General features: G+C 49.0%; 1 protein-coding gene across 1 annotated transcript in view; it reads right to left on the reverse strand.

The window, feature by feature from the left end:
• The window catches only part of Galnt10 (polypeptide N-acetylgalactosaminyltransferase 10), a 134,541-nt gene that overhangs the window by 44,873 nt on the left and 71,483 nt on the right, over window positions 1–18,185 (reverse strand). Inside the window, exons 3-4 of the mRNA XM_060363679.1 lie at window positions 17,933–18,071; window positions 7,631–7,797 (exon numbers count right to left, since the gene is read on the reverse strand). Coding sequence (XP_060219662.1) covers window positions 7,631–7,797; window positions 17,933–18,071 — 306 coding nt within the window. The remainder of the gene's footprint in view (window positions 1–7,630; window positions 7,798–17,932; window positions 18,072–18,185) is intronic.

Here is an 18,185-nt window from a genome sequence, read left to right on the forward strand (position 1 = left end):
TCTAAGCAGCTAGAGGTGGAGGCAGGAGGATCAGGTGTTCAAGGGCCATCGTTGGCTACACAACAAGTTTGAGGTAAGCCTGGGCTACGAGAGACAGTATCTAAATAAAAAGGAGAATGAATGTCCTTGTGGTGGTTTGAATAAGAATGACTCCACGGGCTCATATATTCGAATGTTTGGTCGTTAGGGAGTGGCACTGCTTGAGAAGGATTAGAAGGATTAGGAGGTGTGGCCTTGTGGGAAGAAGTGTGTCACCAGGGTTTGAGGTTTCAAAAGCCCACAGCAGGCCAGTCTATCTCTTGGCCCCTGGCTCAAGGATGTGGCTCAGCTGCTGCTCCAGCACCACGTGTGCCACCATGCTCCCTGCCATCGTGATAAACCTCTGCAACTGTAACCACGCCCCCAAATTAAATGCTTTCCTTTATAAGGGAGGCCTTGGTGATGGTGCCTCTTCATAGCAGCGACCAAGAGAGCTTTCATTCCCGTTTTTCTGTTTCTCCCACCAGCTATTCCTTAAGAGGTCTTTGTAGCCCTGACATCTACAGCTCACTCTCTTAGCTCTGGCTCTCAGGACTAAACCTGTGAGCATCCCCAGAAAATCTGGCTGTGATGTGGTTCCCTGGCTCCACCCAGTCAGAGGGTGGAGAGGGGCATGGCCTGGGAATCTGCACAACACAGCCACTCCCCAGAAGATTTCATGCACACCCAACTTTGAGAACTTCTGCTCTCTGCCTCCTGACCCTTTGGCTTAGGTCTTGTCTTATGACACAGGTGAGGCATTGGGGGATATGAATGGGAGGGGGTAAGGGGTGGGGCACAGGGATGACAGACACTGGGGATGGCACAGACTAGTGCCGACTGTGGCCCACAAACCGGGTAATGACAGCCTCTTGAAGATATAATTAGAACCCTCACAACCGGAACAGGATGTTTTAATAATTTAAGTGTGATCTCAGGATTAATGAGCAGTAGTTGAAATGACATGCGGGACCATAAATCCTAGCCTGATGTGGGAAAGTGATGATTTACAACAAGGCTTCCGGGAAAAACAGGGTCTGATGAGCCTGTAGGCTGACGACCCTCCACCCCCCACCCAAAGAATATGTGTTTTTCTAAGCTTGGTGGATGATCTAGTACACTTTCCTGGACCACACCCTCCAAATATGCCACAAAGACTCTTTGTATGCTAACTCAAGGCCCTCTATCACTGAGCCACTCTCCCAGCCCCATACTGGGGGATTCTAGGCAAGCGTGCCTAGTTAATAGTGATAACACAGCCTCACCGTAACACTGACAGACAGACAATGGCTCTTTACTGGATGCTGGCCAGGAGCATCAACTCACACTTAGTCCTCCCTCAACCACGCAGGAGAAAGTGGGAGTGATGGAAAATCCACTCCCATAGGCCTGTACAAGAGAAGGTATGTGCTCTTGGGATGGGGACGGGACGAAATCCACTTGCTCAAAGCACACTGTGTGCATGAGCCTGTGTGCAAATGCCTGTATGTCAGTGTGCATGTCTCTATGTGTTGGTGCTTGTGTGTGTCTCAGTGTACGTAGGTGCACACATATTTATGCATGTGTGTGTTGGTGTGTATATCTGTGTGAGTTGGCACTGGTGTGTGTCTGGTCTGTGTGTGTACACACGCATCCATATGCATGTGTGTGTCAATGTGTGTATGTCTGCGTGTGTTGGTATTGGTGTGTGTGTACATTTGTGCAAATGCCTATGTGTGAATGTGTGTGGATATTCACAACAGGCAAGCAGTGAAGGTGTGAGGAACACAGCTTTACTAACCTGAATCTGCTTCCTTCCGTTTTATTTCCCACCTCATTTTGGTGAGCGTGACAGAAGATAGAACCCAGGGCCTAGCACATGCCAGGCAAGTTCTCTGCCACTAAGCTACTATCCCCCACCTCCCGCTTTCTTTTCCCTTAAGCCTAAGGGAGGAACAGGACGAGAGCTAGTGTCCACTACAGAAAGCGTGTCCCACTGGCCCCTTCTCAGGAAGGACTCGCTCGGGGGTCAATCTCCCTCACTTCTGTGTCACAGGGCTGGGACTAGCTGCAGTGTGCTGGCCGGGAAAGATCAGGGCTGGTTGTTGGGAGGCCCAGCAAAGTGACTGTTGTTGGGACTCATGAAGAAAGGTCAGAGAGCGGTTCAGAGTATTCTAGCGTACACCCTGACAGCGTGCAGAAACGGATCTCCCTGAGCAGACTTGGCAGGAAGCGGAGCTCCCCTCCTCCCTGCTGTGCTCCCCTCACTGCAGCTGGTCTACAATGCACAGGAACCCCCTCTTATGAGTGGGCTCAGACGCCGAGAGCTGACAGCAGACAAGAAGAAGTTAGCGGCTCTTCTAGGGTCCCCACTCGCTTGCAAATAATGCATGCATCTTGAAGAAATGAAGCAAATGAACACAATTTTTTAAAGATTGTTGTGGGATCAAAGAATGTTCTGGAAGGAACTCAGTGTGCTGGCTTCCCAAAGCTAAGCGCAACGCATCTGGTAATGCTTTACAGGAACCTATGTCGCCACAAGAGGCCTCAACACATGCTTGACCCTTTGTTCTCTGTAACGATGTAAAAATTATATGTTCATAAACCTTGTTAATTTGAGGTTGGAAAGCAAGAGGAGAAGACAGACGAGAAATTAAACTTTCAAGGCTGGAGGGAACTGGACACTGTTTTCTCCTTTCAGAAAAATCTCAGAATAAAGACGCATAAAAACGTGTGGCTTTGGCCTCCCTGATTTTCAGTGCTGTGGAGCCATGCCTAGCCGGAGCTGTGAGAGCCAGTAACATTTTAAGCCGGATGGTAACAGCTTCAAAGGTGTTCCTGGATTCAAATCAAACCAGCACGGGCGGGTGTCTGCTAAGACGCGCCTGGAGGCTCAGAAAAGCAGGAAGAGTTCCTGAGGCTTCTGCTGGCCATGACCACATCTGGAGGCTGCCAGGTGTGCGCATCTGTCTTCCTGCACAGGCCTGTGTGCATCTGAGTGTGTGTCCGTGTGTCTGTTTCTATGTGTTGGTGCTACTGCGTGTCCTTCTGTGTTTGTATGTGCACGAGTATTTATTCGTGTGTGTGTGTGTGTGTGTGTGCGCGCGCGCGTGTGTGTGACTTGGCACTGGGATGTGTGTGCACAGGCGCCCACACGGCTGTGTATGTTAACGGGTCTATATCTTTGCGTTGGAGTGTGCATATGCATGTGTACGTATGCACACATGTCCCTGTATGCACACAGTCTGTATACACTGGTGCTGCTTTGTTTGTACGTCTGTATGTGTGCATTGTGTGTGCTGGTGCTGAAAACACCTATTTTTTTTGGCCAATGCCCTTCCTTAACCTATTATAAACAATGTTATTTAAAGAATCTGCACTAATGCTTACAATAAATAAATACAGGAGGCCATATCTTTGTTTGTTTGTGTTGTTTCAAGTCAGGATTTCTCTGTTTAGCTCTGGCTGTCCTGGAATTAGCTCTGTAGACCAGGCTGGACTCAAACTCACAGAGATCAGCCTGCCTCTGCCTCCCGAGTGAGTGCTGGGATTAAAGGTGTATGCCACCATGGCCCATATCTTTTAGAGGATAAGGATCATGTCATGATTGAATATTTTGAATTTTTACTCAAGAGCTTTTGCAGTTTGATCTAGGAGGTGATGTACAGGGTCAGGGTAGGGGTGTAGATTTCTTACGCTTTGCGGTGATGCTAAATACTACGAATTTTCCCTTTAGGTAAACGCTAGCTGAAAGAGGCTTTCTGTCAACTTGCTACACTGTGTTTAAGTCACTTGTATTAGTTACTTTTCTTTCCTGTGACCAAGTATCTGACAGGAAGCAATTTAGGGCAGTGGTTCTCAATCTTCTTAATGTTTCGACCCTTTAATACTGCTCCATGTGTTGTGGGGCCCACCAACAATAAAATTATTTATTTTCCTACCTCATAACTTTAATTTTGCTACTTCTATGAATTGTAATGTAATATCTGTGACCCCTGTAAAAGGGTCACGACCCACAGGTTGAGAACCACTGACTTAGAGCGAGGCCAGCTTATTGCCGGTCCCACACAACTTGAGGCGATCCTGCCCATCATAGCCGGGATGGCACGGTGGAGGCCAGAGCATTGGGAGCATGTGGCTGGGACTCAGCGTATCTGCAGGCACACAGAAGCAGAGGGCAGCCAGGAAGTGGGGACAGGCTTTGTCCTGTCCCTAAACCCCAGGGGCTAACACTGACCCACCTCTTCCAGCAAGGCTCTGCTTCCTAAAGGTCCCACAATCTCCCCAAGCGACACCACCAACTGGGGACCAAGGGTTTAAACACGTGAGCCTGTGGGGACAGTCCTCATCCAAACCATTTGATCACAACAGCATCCGGCCTACAGGTTGGAGCTCTCTCGGTGTTATTGCTCAATCTCCTTCACGTGCTTCCCACTTAGTGAGCTCACTGTGAATGACACTTAGCGGGTTTCGGTTGGCAGAGTGGCCCAGCATCACCCTGAGGACAGACTGACAGCCACAACAAGTCCATGCCCTGTCTCTGGGGACCTTCTGGCGAGGAACTCAATGTCCTGTGCCACTGGGCTTCATTTCCCTCTCATCCCTCTATCAGTGGAATGAAAACAGTTTAAAGTTTGGTCTCAGAGTCTGGGGAGATGACTCAGTCAGTTGGGTGCTTGCCAAATGAGCACGGGGACCTAAGTTTGATTCCCCAGCCTATGTAGAAAGCTGGGCATGGTGGTGCATGCTTATAATCACAGAGCTGGGGAGGCTGAGACAGGAGAATCCTGTGGCTCACTGGACAGCCAAGCTAACGGAATAGCGAGCACCAGAACACTTAGAGGCCCCATCTCAAAAACAAACAAACAAAAACACCAACACACAAGGCGGATGGCTCCTGAGAAATGATGTGAAGGTTAGCTCTAACTGAAGTTCAGGATGATGAGATGGCTTAGTGTGCTTACAACAAAAACCTGACAACTCAAGTCTGGTGCACAGTGGAGGGAGAGAAGTGACTTCCACAACTTGTCCTGTGCCCAAACTCACGCCCATGCATACACACAATAAATAAATAAAATATATTTTAAAAATTTAAATTGCCAATAAGAAAAAACAGAATCACTTGAGAAGAGGACTTCGGTGAGGGACTGCCTACGTGGGTTGGCCTGTGGACACGTCTAGGGAGGACTGTCCTACTCAAGTTATGGGGAAAGACCCCTGCCTACCGTGGGTGGTGCCATTCCCTAAGCAGGGTGTCCTTAGCTGTCTAGGAGTTGAAAAAAATTCAAGCTGAGCACAAGCAAGCAAGTGGCACACATGCATTCATCCGCTCTGCTCTTGACCATGGGTGTGACAGGACCAGAGGTTCTTGGCACTGTGACTCTGCAGAGATGGCCTGTCACCTGGAGTTAGGAAGTCAAACCTCTTTCCCCCTGAGGAGCTTTTCGTCAGGGTGCTTTATCAGAGCAACAGAAACGAAACTAAAACAAACGACGTCTGAGGCCATCACGAACACGTACATGCACACATACATGCAAACACACACATACATGGTTGCAAGGCTTAACCTGTGACTGTGAAACCAGGAGAAAATGCACAGCTGAGCATTCCTGCTGTGCAAGTTTCTGAAATGGAGACAGCTCAGTGGAGTGTCACTTTCTGAAACTAGAACGCAGCTATTTTCCACTGCAAAAAGATGATCCTTTCCTATTCACTGGAACTCTTGAAGCTTACGATGAAATCTGAAGGGATACACCCGATTCTTTTCTCTCCCAGGACATCATTTATATAGTGCTTGATTCATAAACCCCGGCTTTTGCTTTCTTAAAGATGCACAAAAACGTCCCATAAATACATCGATTCTTGCACCCTGTGTTTTTGCCAGACATTCCCCAAAAGTTTATAGATTTCCTTCAATACAAACTCATTGATATTCCGGAAGTGCTCGCTCGAATCTTAGCAGTTCTTGATGTTGAAAGTGAGGAAAAGTGGTTGGGATGTCAGCAAAAGGTGAGGAAAGCCTGGCAAGCCTACGCGTGTGGTCACAGTGGCAGGAGGGGTAGACACGAGGACCTGTAAGCCCGTGCGCATCACAGTGACACCAAGCTGCCATTTCTACAGATTTGGGGCTCTTAGAATTAACTATTCCTTTTTACACACCAGGGAGCTGAAGCACAGAGCGGGGTCCGGTGCCTGGGCTAAGGTCAGAGAGCAAGTAGGGTGAGATCACAGGCCGATTCTTCCAGGCTTGCAGCTAAGTGCCAGGTTAGCTACATGACAAGGAAGGCTTCCCACGGCCATCGGATGCCCCCGGAGTGGGTGGCCGTGAGCTGGAAGGGAGCCTGTCTGTCTTGGGTTTCACTTCTGTGTTCCTTCAAGCCCCAGGTGAGCTGCACAGTCATGAGGCTCTGCACAGGGGCATGGTCACGGGGCTGGAGGCGAGACAGACCCAGCCTAGCGCCTTGCCATGCTGGGGTGGATGCCATAGGCAGGCTGGCTTGACATCTGTGTATTCATTCCATGCCTCCAATCTCCTGCCTCTACCACACACACAAGGCCTAATGTTTGTAGCCTCCCACATAGAGAGAAGGACCAGACTGCAGAGTTCTGGCCTCAAGTTTCTGGAGAAACTTCTAGAAAAAGTCTAAGCTTGCCAGGAGGAGGCTGGGACATTTACCCACAGGTCTCAGCAACCTTCTGTGACCAGAAGGAAGAAGAAGCATGGAGTCAGCTAAGTGACTGCTTTATTTCTGCTTGTTTGTTTGTTTGTTTTGGTTTTTTTGAGACAGGGTTTCTCTGCGTGGCCTTGGCTGTCCTAGAACTTGCCTTGTACACTAGGCTGGCCTCGAACTCACAGAGATCTGACTGCCTCTGCCTCCCAGAGTACTGGGATTACAGGTGTGTGCCATTGTGCCCGGCTTGTTTTTTGCTATGGCTCCCCCATCTGGCTACATGTTTTGGCTGCCAACTTGACACAATCTAGCGTCCCGTTCTAGAAAAGTCGGAACCTCAACCAAAGAACTGCTTGAGCACATTAGTCTTCATGCCTGTCTATAGGGCACTTTCTTTGCTGCTAATTGATACATAGAGGGTCTGGCCCACGGTGGGTGGTGCTGTCCCTAGGCAGGTGGGCTGGGCTGTATCTGAAAGCTGCTGAGGGGAAGTTCGGGATCAAGCCGGTAAGCAGCATGCCTCCATGGGTTTCTGCTTCAGTTCCGGCTTCATCCCCTGACTTGACTCCCTTCAGTGATGAACTGCGACCATGAAATAAATGTGGTGGTGTTTATCACAGCAGTGGAAAAACAAAACAACAACAACAACAAAACCTTGGCCAGCCCCCAAATTAGAGAGATACCAGTCCTGTAAGCAGGCAGACAGGAAAGCAGGAAAGTGACTTAGGCCAGCCACTGCTCATCTAGTTTTCTGTTCTTCACAGTTTAAGCATTTCCCACCGGACCCAAGGGGGATTAAAGTAGGATCTGCTGCCGGGAGGCTGTGGGCGTGAAACGAGATCGTGCGTAAGGAGAACGGTCTGCATGGTCGCTGCCGGGTAAACGGGGGATCACACACCGCACTGCTGGAGAGCACCCCTTTGTAAGCATGGGGCTCAGGAAGCAGGGTGGGTGAGGCCTACCTCGATCGCTGAAGTCGTCCACCAGCACGATCTCCGCCACCAGTCCCGGGGGCGAGCGGTTGAGCACGCTGTGAACGGTGCGCAGCAGCGAGGACCAGCCCTCGTTGTGGAAGGGGATGATGATGCTGGTGTTGGGCAGCGTCTCCAGGTATTGCTTGCTGTTGCAGCTGGAGGGAAGACACGAGGGGAGAAGGACAGGCGTTACTCAGAATCACGGCTCGGCACTCATACTGCAGCGAGACCGCAGATGCGGCCCCAGGCTAAGTGGGAGTCGTGTCTTTTCCCGCCACTAGGGTAGGAGGGAGTGGAGAGACCTCAGCCGCTGCAGGACTTTCCTCTTCCTATTTCCACTGCGAGCCGAGTGGGCCCTGTGTAAAAGACCCTTGTCTCTGTATGAAATCGGGCTTACACACACGCACGCACGCACGCACGCACGCGCGCACGCACGCACGCACGCACGCACGCGCGCACACAAGCCCCCACTGTGAGACTTGTAATCACTGAGACTAGATTTTTGGTCTTTGTTCTTGACACAAAGCCAAAAACCCCTGGTGTTTCCCGAGAAGTGGTTCTGGGAAGCACTTTGGTTTCTGACTCTGGCTCCTAATGACTTCAGAAGTTTCCCCGAGCAGAGTGCCTTTGTTCAAATGAAGTGACTCCTCTGGGCTCCGGGAGGGGATCTGGTCACCTGAGCCACGATCAGAGGGTTGGCTAGGACCAGGAGAAGTCGAGCATTCCTTTAATCCCAGCACTGGCTATGGGCTACACAGCCGGGTCTGGGACAGTCAAGACTACACAGTAAGACCCTATCTCAAACAAAACAAAACAACAACAACAAAAACAACAACCTAAAGGGAAAGTTAACTGGTATTCAAATTCCCTTGGTTTTATGTTTTCCTAAAGTTGGCTAGTTTAAGTGAAGATCAAAATGAAGTCTACATACTGTGGACACGTCTCCTTCGTCTCTCTAATTGCCCATTTTCCCCTTATGATTGTGCACTGAAGATACTGGGAGTCACTGGTACTCCAGGATCTGCAGTGGTCTGCTCCTGGCTATCTGTATGCTTCCTAATGGTGCTGCCTGCAGCCAGCCCCGTGCACACTCGAAACCAGTGGAGACTGTGGGTTTCTAAGTTATTGATTGGTTACTCTGGGGCCTGTATGTGATGCAGAAGCTCTACGTAATTAAATAAGATACCTGTGCAGAGCAGGCCATGCACATGTGTAGAAGTGGCAAGGGTAGACAGAGACACCTTGTCCTGCACCTGATCTCAGGAGAGGGCTGGAGGAGGATGGATCCTTCATCCTTGAGCGTAATGTCAGTGTACTTTTCCACTGGAGCCACTTACGAAGGAGTTCCTTATATTCTTAGTCTTCAGCTTTCTAACGTGTTGGATTTTATCCAGTGCTCTCCCCGCCCCACACATCTACTGTCATTTGTCTTCTCTTGTATTAGTATGGGTGTACCATATCGATCGCTGTTCCTACTTTAAACCAACCTTGCATTTCTGGGATAGCCTTCCTGGCCACTGTACATAATCCTTACATAATGCTGAATTTCATTAATGGGTCTTTTGTTGTGGAGTTCTGTATCAGTTTTTATTAGGAATATTGACATATTATATATTCCTTTATATATACATATATATCTAAGTATATATTAATTTTTGCTATATTGCATTTAGTTTGCTAACAACTAGGCTACTGGGGCTAAATCGATGGCTCAGCAGTTAAAAGCATTTGCTGTTCTTTCAGAGGACCCAGGTTTGGCTCCAGTAGTCACATCAGGTGGCTCATAACCCCAACTCTGGCTCCAGAGGGTTTCAACACCCTCTTCTGGCTTGTTCAGACACTAGGCATACACATGGCTCACATACAAACATGTAGGCACTCATGAGTATACATAAAACAAAACAAACCCTACCTAGGTTATATATATATATATGCATTTTGCCCTACAAAATGCAATATTGTCAGGAAAAACAATTCCACTATTACACTATCATTACCTATTTTTTTCTATAGTGTACATTTCAGCTTTGAAGCTGTGTGAGCGATTCGTCTCTGCATCTTTCTCTCGTCACATGTGCATGGGACATTCGGGTTCACTTGTTATATTTAGTTATTTATCTTTACGGCTTGCATTCTAATTTTTAATTTAGATCTAGTCCTGTTTATATAATTATGTGAAGCATACAGTCCCAAGGCCAACTCTAATGGGTAATTCAAAGATTCCTACCTTTTATTAATGTCTCCTCATCTAGTTTTCCCTTCTTCTGGGGAGGCCACGTTGTTTTGTGGCTAATGGCTACACTGTTTCTACTTTTTTAGTATGAACAGCTGTGGATACAAATTGCTAGCCTCTCAGTCCTTTCCGGGGAAACTTCACAACTTTGCATTTTTTACCGACTGTTACATTGTGGAAACCATGCTACATGGTATACCATGCTTCCAAGGGTCTCCCTGCTACAGTGTCCCAGACTTTCCATTTGTTTCCGTGTGTGTGTGCTGTTGAGATAAGGTCTCTCTTGAACCGGAAGCTGGCTGTTTTGACGAGGGCGGCTGGCTGGAGGGCTCCAGCCCCCCAGTGTGGGGTGACTGGCATGCAGGCACACCATCTTTTCACATCGGTGCTGGAGACTCAGACTCAAGTCCTCACCCTTGCTTTCCCAGTGCTCTAATCCACTGAGACATCTCCACAGCCCATTTTAGGCTTTGAAGAGCTGGGTGAGTCCTGTTCTGGGGAACGGTATCTGAGTCCATTGGCTCAGCTTAAGATCCTTTTACAGAAGGTAAGCTAACTTATTTGCTCCATGACAAACTCTGTTTTGCTTCAGGTGAGAAGAGGGATGAGAAGAGGGAAGCAAGGGGGAGCTGAGAAGGCAGCTGTTCTGAATGCCTCGGGGGACAAATAGGCAGACTGTTCTTGTGTGGCCCCATCTGGGTTTCATTTCTGCTGTGATGATAAAGTATCTTGACAAAAAGACATAAGGAGAAAAGAGGGCTTCCTCTGGTTACAATTCCAGGTTACGGTCCATCACCTCAGGGAACCTGTTTAAACACGGTCCCGGGACACCCACGGTCAGGAATGAGAACCGAACAGAGGGAATGGCGTGCCTAGTGCCCAGCTCGCCCTCTCTGGCCACACACTGGCGCCCAGTCTCCTTCTTAAGTGGGAACCCCTCCCCCCTTCTCTCCCTGCCTGGGGATGAGACAGCTTTCTCTTCAGTGCACCTGGCTGGAAGCGAATGTGGTGCTGAGCACCTGTCTGCCCAGCACTGAAAGCACAGACGCTGAGGGGGAAGTGGGAGGGGAGGGAAGGCTGGGAGTCCAAGGCCAGCCCTAGCCACACAAAAACCTAGAGTGGAAAAACCAACACAGAACCGAAACGACAGCAAGCAAACCCTCAACAACAAACAGCGGCCCACAGCTGGCTGGAATCAGGAGTGGGAAGACGTGTGGGACAAAAGAGACAAAGCTAAGGTCTTTATGAAGCCCTTCTCCATTCACAGCCACGTTGCTGAGAGCCAGCCACACACACACACCTGCTCGAGACACAGCCAGAGGAAGGGAAGTTTACTGCTACTAAGTCATGGGTCTCAGCCCTATCAGGCATCAGTAAGTAGATTTACATTTCTGACTTGCTTGCCCCAGAGTTCGGATGCAGGCAGGCTTAGCTAAACCTTGAAATGTGTCTTTGTGTCTTTGTTACCTGTATGATTCTATGTACTAAAAACTTCTTTGTTCACGTCATAAGCAATTCTTCCTTTTTCTTTTCCTTCCTTCCCCTTTTTTTTTCCCCTCTTTTGAGACAGGGTGCTGCTATCTAACTCAAAGCTGGCTATCTAACCCAAAGCTTGTAATGACCTTCCTGCTTCTGCTAATGACTGTGGTTCCTAAGGGAGGTCATGGCAGCGATGTAGGTGATGGCTGACAGTCACGAGGAGAAAATGGTCTTTACTCCAAGACACTGGATTCACAAAAGGAGAGAAGACAAACAAGCTGGAAAGAGTTCAAACTCCAGAATGTTCTGCCACGGGGTCTACAGAAGCAAAGAGCTGTAAAGTACCAGCACACCTTTCTACAATGAGAGACAACAGACTATTCCAGAGGAATATCACACCGAAATGGAAAGGAGCTAACAAATGACATAATACATAAAAGAAAAGAAACTACTTGTAGAATAAAATGGTCCAAATACATTAAAAAAAAAAAGATTTATTTATTAAGTATACACTGTTCTGTCTGCATGCACACCAGAAGAGGGCACCAGATATCACTATAGATGGTTGTGAGCCACCATGTGGTTGCTGGGAGTTGAACTCAGGACCATTGGAAGAGCAGCTAGTGCTCTTAACCCAGAGGTTAAGAGCCATCTCTCCAGCCCCTCCAACCATTTTGTTGTAAAATCAAATAAAACACTAAACTCACACATGTCCATATATATATTATGAGCAAAGACCAAATGGTTTGCCCTCACTGCTTGGATGGAACTTGGCTCGGAGTGGGTGGAGAGTTGGGACGGAAGACTGCTGCCCCCAGCCCCCCCCCCCCACCCCAAGCCAAATTCGGAGAAGAGAACTTGCCACAAATTCTGTTCCTAATCTAAGATGCTTAGCTGGTCACCATACTCCCCTGATACCATCTTAAAGGAGAAGGAGATGGGATGCTCTGAAAAACAAAGGCGACTTAGGGGAAGACAGGGTTTTATGTTAGTTTACACTTCCGGGTCAGAGTCCATCACTGAGGGGAGTGTGAGCAGGAACTTATGCACAAATCATGAAGGCATGCTGCTTGCTGGCTTTCTTATATAGTCTTGGACCACCTGCCTAAGGAACGGTGATGCCCACAGTGGGCTTGATCTTCCTACATCAAGGAACAATCAAGGCCCACAGACCAACCTGATGAAGACAGATACTCCACCGAGAATCTCTTTTTGGGTGATTCTAGGCTGTGTCAGGTTGACAGATGCCTTCATCTTTCCTTTGTTCTTTTCTTTTTCTTTCAACTCCTCAAGACCAACATCACTTAAAACTCCAACCATCTCTAGCCACTCCAACTGGATTTCCACTGCCTGTTTCTGCAGAGGTGTGAATCATCTTCAGTGTGGAGTATGAAATGCAAGTGGAGAGTGTGTTGGCCATATTTGCTGGACTTCTCTAGCAAAACCTACTCGAAGTGCTAGTCCAAGGACCTCCAGCCATTAACAAGTAAAATACTAATAATCTCCCTCCTCTCTGTGAGACATGAGCCTCTATCCACATGAGGGTACACTGGCAGAAAGAGTCACAGGCTTTGATCTGCTTTCTTCTAGCTGTGCTGACTTTAGCCCAGAGCTCCCCTAAGATTCAGTCTGGTTGATGCAGCGGGAGACCTCCATAAAACCATGCTGAAGGGGCTGGAACCACGTTGTAACCGGGAAGTAACCAACCCAGTGCCTGGCACACCAACAAGTGAATAAAAGCACATGATAAATGGAAGCCTTTATTAAAGATGGGCCTAGCAGCCGGGCGATGGTGGTTGTATGCCTTTCATCCCAGCACTCAGGATGAGGCAGAGGCAGGCAGATCTCTGTGAGTTCAAAGCCCTCCTGGTCCAAGAGTGAGTTCCAGGACAATTAAGGTTACAGCACAGAGAAACCCTGTCCCAAAAATACCAAACAGATGAACGAAGCATCTATTTCTAAAGGATTCGGAAAATGCCTCTGTTTGTAAGAACAATAAAACAACAACAATGAAAACTCCAAACCCACGCACACCGAACACCCCTCGGCTGGTATGGCTGCGGGTGGTTTTCAGCCAGCATGTGTTGTGGGTGAGATACAGGCTTGTTTGAGTTTTAGCTGACAGGCAGCCATTTTTTCTTGTAAGCCATCAATCTTTGCAATTTTCAACCCAAGGGCTGAGCCCGCTGGAATCTGGTTTAAACACCAGAGGGGAAAAAAGTCAATTGGAGAAATTTTATTGGCTGCCATTTTACTTCAAGGCTTGTGAGCTTTTAAATCTTAACATTGGGTCCAAAGGATCAATAACTGCTATCCTAAACAAAACAAAACAAAACAAAACAAAACAAAAAAACCAAAAACCCAAAACACTCTGGTTCATAAGGGAGTTATTTGATTTTAGAGGAGAGCTGATCTGAGTCTCCTGAGAAAGTGCTGAAGAGGAACCCAGACTCCTTTTCCCAGTGCACAGACCTCCCCACCCATAGGGGACCCCAGGCAGATCCTCTTCTGATCCCAGCTCTCACAAGTCACTCTCCTCTCTCCTCCTTTGCGGTCACAGACTCCTACATTGGCTCCCTGCTCCCCTCCGTGGCTTCTGACAATGACTTATTCTTTGTGTGCCTGTGTGCGCATGTGTTTGTGTGCGTGAATGTGTGCCCAGGCGTGCCACGCCGCACATGAAGAGGACAGGGAACAGCCCTGTCCGCCCTCACCTTCTACCTCTTTTGAGGCAGGGTGTCGCTGCTGTCTATACCAAGCTGACTGACCCACGAGCTTTCAGAGCCTCTCTTGTTTTCATCTCTCCATCTCCGTCTTGCTGTGTGAGCGATGAGATTGCAGACACGTTTCTTCCATGTCTCACTTTGGCTCTCAGAAGCTGAACTCGAGTCCCCACGCTTGAAGTGCTTTAACCTCTGAGCCACCTCCCCAGCCTCCTTTCTGGGTTCTGTGAATACAGCTCTAGAGTTGCCACCCAATCTGGAGACGCTCAAGCTGTTATTTTCCTTCTCTTTGCAACAGATTCCAATTACAGGCACGTTAGACAGATCAAAATTGTCCCCATCTTCAGAGAGTTTTCACTTCTCAAAACTTTTATTTCGGTCAGTTTGTTTTGCTTTGCCTTCAAGTTCACTAACACTGGCCCCTGCAATAGCCAATCCATTGTTAGTCTATGTGTATTGCATCTCAGACACGGTTGGTTTCATTTCTGGAATTTGAGAGCTACTGAGATGGCTCAGTGGTTAAGACCACTTGCTGCTCTAGCAGAAGATCTGGCTTCGGTTCCCAGAATCCACTTGGCAGGTCAAAACCATCTACCTGTAGCTACAGTTCCAGGGGATATGCTGTACTTTGCTGTGTTCTGAGAGCGCCAATCATGTACCCACATGGAATACACACATACACATTAAACAAAAATAACGGTGGTAAATAAATCCCCGTTTCCAGACTTTGAGTCTTTTCACATTGCCTATGCCTCTACTTAACTTTACAAATAGAACATGGCTGCAGTGTCCTGCTAAGGCCACATCTGTGTCATCTCCAGGTGGCTCTGACTGTTATTCCAGGTCACCTGCCCTGCTCCTCGGCACTCCTATTAACTTCTGACTGGCTTTTAGCGATCACGGTCAAGTGTCCGTTTGTACGTCCGCACCCTTGAGCTTTGCGTTACACTAAGTTACTTTAAAAAGCACTTTTATCTTTCCGACTCATAATTTACCATTATTTTCAAGACTGGACCCGATGGCTGAAAAGTTCCCACTGAGGTAATTAAACAGCACTGGGCACTATATCTACCTCCTCATGAAGGTTGGGTTAGGATCTTTCCCAGCCTCAGTGGTGGGAAGAGGCACAGTTATCAGCCTTCGGTGGACTTTCTCCAGTCTTCCTTCGTGATTCTTTTGTCTCTGAGACACTTGCTGAACAGGACTCCACTCTGACGGACCCTCAGACAGCACTAGCTCCCTCTGTGTGCTCTGGGGATCCATCAGGTTCTGCCCCACAGTCTCTACTGCTGGAGGCGTGTGCCACCACACCTGGCTATTATGTGGGTGCTGGGGATTTGAACTCGGGTCTTCATGCTTGTGCTGCAAGCACTCCATTAACTGAGCCACCTCCCGGGACCATTTTGTTTTATTAGTGTGTGTAATCCGACTGTCAGAGGTGGCAAGCTTTACCTTCCTTTTCATCTGGTCTCTGTAACCTGTTGGGGTTGTAAGGAGGCTCCAGAGAATCCAGGCTATTACAATAATCTATATGCTCTTTTGAGGAAGTTTAGCACCTATCATGAAATTAACCATGTTAACACAGAAGGAAAAATCCAAAGGGAGTGGAGATGTGGTAGAAAGGGATTCCATCCCCGCCCGCTTCTTCCTGAAGCTAGAGATTGTGGCTGCAGGCCGCTGTCACGCTTAGCTTTGTGCTGGGAAACTGAGCACCCGCCCGCATGCAGCGAGGAGGAGCCTACAGACCCTACTCACTTCTCCAGTCGAGGCTCCCTTGTGTCACCAGCCTTGGGTCCTGAAGAGCCTCTCTGTTCAGTTGCCAAGTGGCTGGGCTGGGCTCCCCATCGAGCAGGGAAACTGGGCCAGCCCACCAGCCAGCCTGTGTTCACACTCACTGGGCTGGAGGTGCAGGCACAGGCCCGCTCACAGCCAGCTGGCCAACATGCTAGCCCAGCAAATCGGGGCCAAACTGCCTGGCTCCTGTTCTCTGTGGGTATGTGTTGCCGGGGCAGCTTCCGGTGCGGGCTGAGGCGGCCGGCATAAACAAACAGCCCGTCCATCCCTCTTTTGCCGCGCTGTTGCCAAAATTTAGTTTGAAGGGATGAAAGGCCAACAGGCCTGGGAGGTTGCTTAAGCTAAAAGAAACCGAGGGCCGCTCAGCCACTCCGATTTACTCATAGGCTCCCACAGCCAAACTGCAGGGGAGTCTTCCCCCTGGGGAGAGAGGAGGTCTGCTTGCCGCCGGGACTCAGCTTCCACACTTGGCGGCTGCAAAAAGCAGGTGTCAGACGTGGCCAACATTAGCAACCGGGAGGCTGGTTGGGTGGACAGGCTCCAACAGAGGTGCCAGAGGGCTCCTGAGCTCAGACACCCTCCCAAGCCCTGGACACATTTCAGGGCAACATTCCTAATGTGAAAGGAAACAAAACAAAACAAAACAAAACAAAAACCCACCACAAACGAAAGAAGAACAAAAGCCCGAAGAAACTGCTTAGCAGGAATAGGCCATTGCTGCCACATCTGTGTTCAACCCCAGGAGCCCACATGGTGGAAGCTGTCCTCTGGCTTCCACAGGCATGTAGTTTCACGTTGCACCCTCACATACATACACATGAAATTTATGAGAGAGAGAGAGAGAGAGAGAGAGAAGGAAGTATAGCCAACTGGGCAGATACCGTCCTCAACTTTGGACTGTCGAGCTGGATTTCCTTCTTCTATGATCATGCAACATCCCACGTGTAATCTACTCCCTCCTTACTGTCTGTGCAGTTTAGCGAGTTACACGAGCCGAGCCTGGCAACAAAGGTCTGTTAACCCAGTTGCTCGGGAGGCTGAGGCGGGGGGACAGGTAGTTGATGGCGCACACCAGAGAACTAGTGCGAGATGAGTCACTATGCTGCTTCCTTGTGGCTCCTGTTGGAGGAAGGTCGGGACAGGTGGTGTAAGTTCTTTTCACAGTTGCAACAATCAGCGCTCTGGGTCTTAGACACGGGGTTTGGTCTGACAATGTGACGCGTCAGCTCACCGTTCTGAACCCAGAAACACCGTCATGGCTGAATGACATTCTCATATGTCAGTGGAAGATTCTAGAGCATTAGTGAAGCCTACGGGAAGCAAATCCTACAGGAAGCACTCCAGGTCCCTCTCTTGTCCCCTCTGGGTAAGAGACGGTGGTAAAGGACCTAGTCCTGAGGGTCAGCCTGTCTTCTACGTGAGGCTTCCCAGATTCTGGTTTCCTTTTCTGCCCTGTGCCTGCAGCAAAGCCACCCGCACACAGGTCTTCTCGGGGCACTGACAGCTGACTCCAGTGCTTGATACAGTTAACCCGAGCGGAGGCCCAAGGCTGGGCTGGAGAGAGAGCCCGATGGGGCCAGCTGTAATGCCAGTACTCTTAACTTACAGTGAGATGGGAGAGAGGAGAGTTTCTAGGAGCTGGCAGCTAGCCTGCTGTATACAGGGTGAATAACAAACAGACCCAGTTCCAAACAAGGCAGAAGGCAAGGACCTATAACAGAGGTTGTCTTCTGACCTCCACAGGTATTGTGGCACAAGTGCCCCTCTCTGTCTCTGTGATACATACACACACACACACACACACACACACACACCGATGTCACTGTTCTGAAGAATTGCTGGTTCCTACATCCTAAGTGACAGAACAGACCAACCGCACCATCCCTGGCCACGCCAACTCCAACTTGCAGAGGGGTCTGATCACCCGAGCCTCTGTTCCACAGGAGGCCGGCAGCACCCCCTGCTAATGGTGTTCTTGTTCATTTGTTTTCATGAATTCACAACCCAGAGCAACGGGCGAAATCCTTAAGATAGCAGAAGAGGAGATGGGGTGCCACTCACTTTGGGTGCCGGATATCGGGGAGAGAGCGATTCAGGGAGATTTTATCACTGACGTAGATGTTAAATCCATTTTCTCGGTATGCCTGGTCCACCCTCTCGGCATCGGTCATGGGGAAAGGCTTCCCCTGTTCTCCATTTCCTAGGGGCAGAGAGCAAATTCAGTGTTGTTGGTTTACCGGATGCCTACAAGGGTTGAGAGTGACTGGACGGCAGACAAAGCCTTACACCTGGGGCTGAAGAGATGGCTCAGCCG

The sequence above is a fragment of the Meriones unguiculatus genome, chromosome 11, assembly GCF_030254825.1.
Source record: "Meriones unguiculatus strain TT.TT164.6M chromosome 11, Bangor_MerUng_6.1, whole genome shotgun sequence".
Taxonomy (NCBI): domain Eukaryota; kingdom Metazoa; phylum Chordata; class Mammalia; order Rodentia; family Muridae; genus Meriones; species Meriones unguiculatus.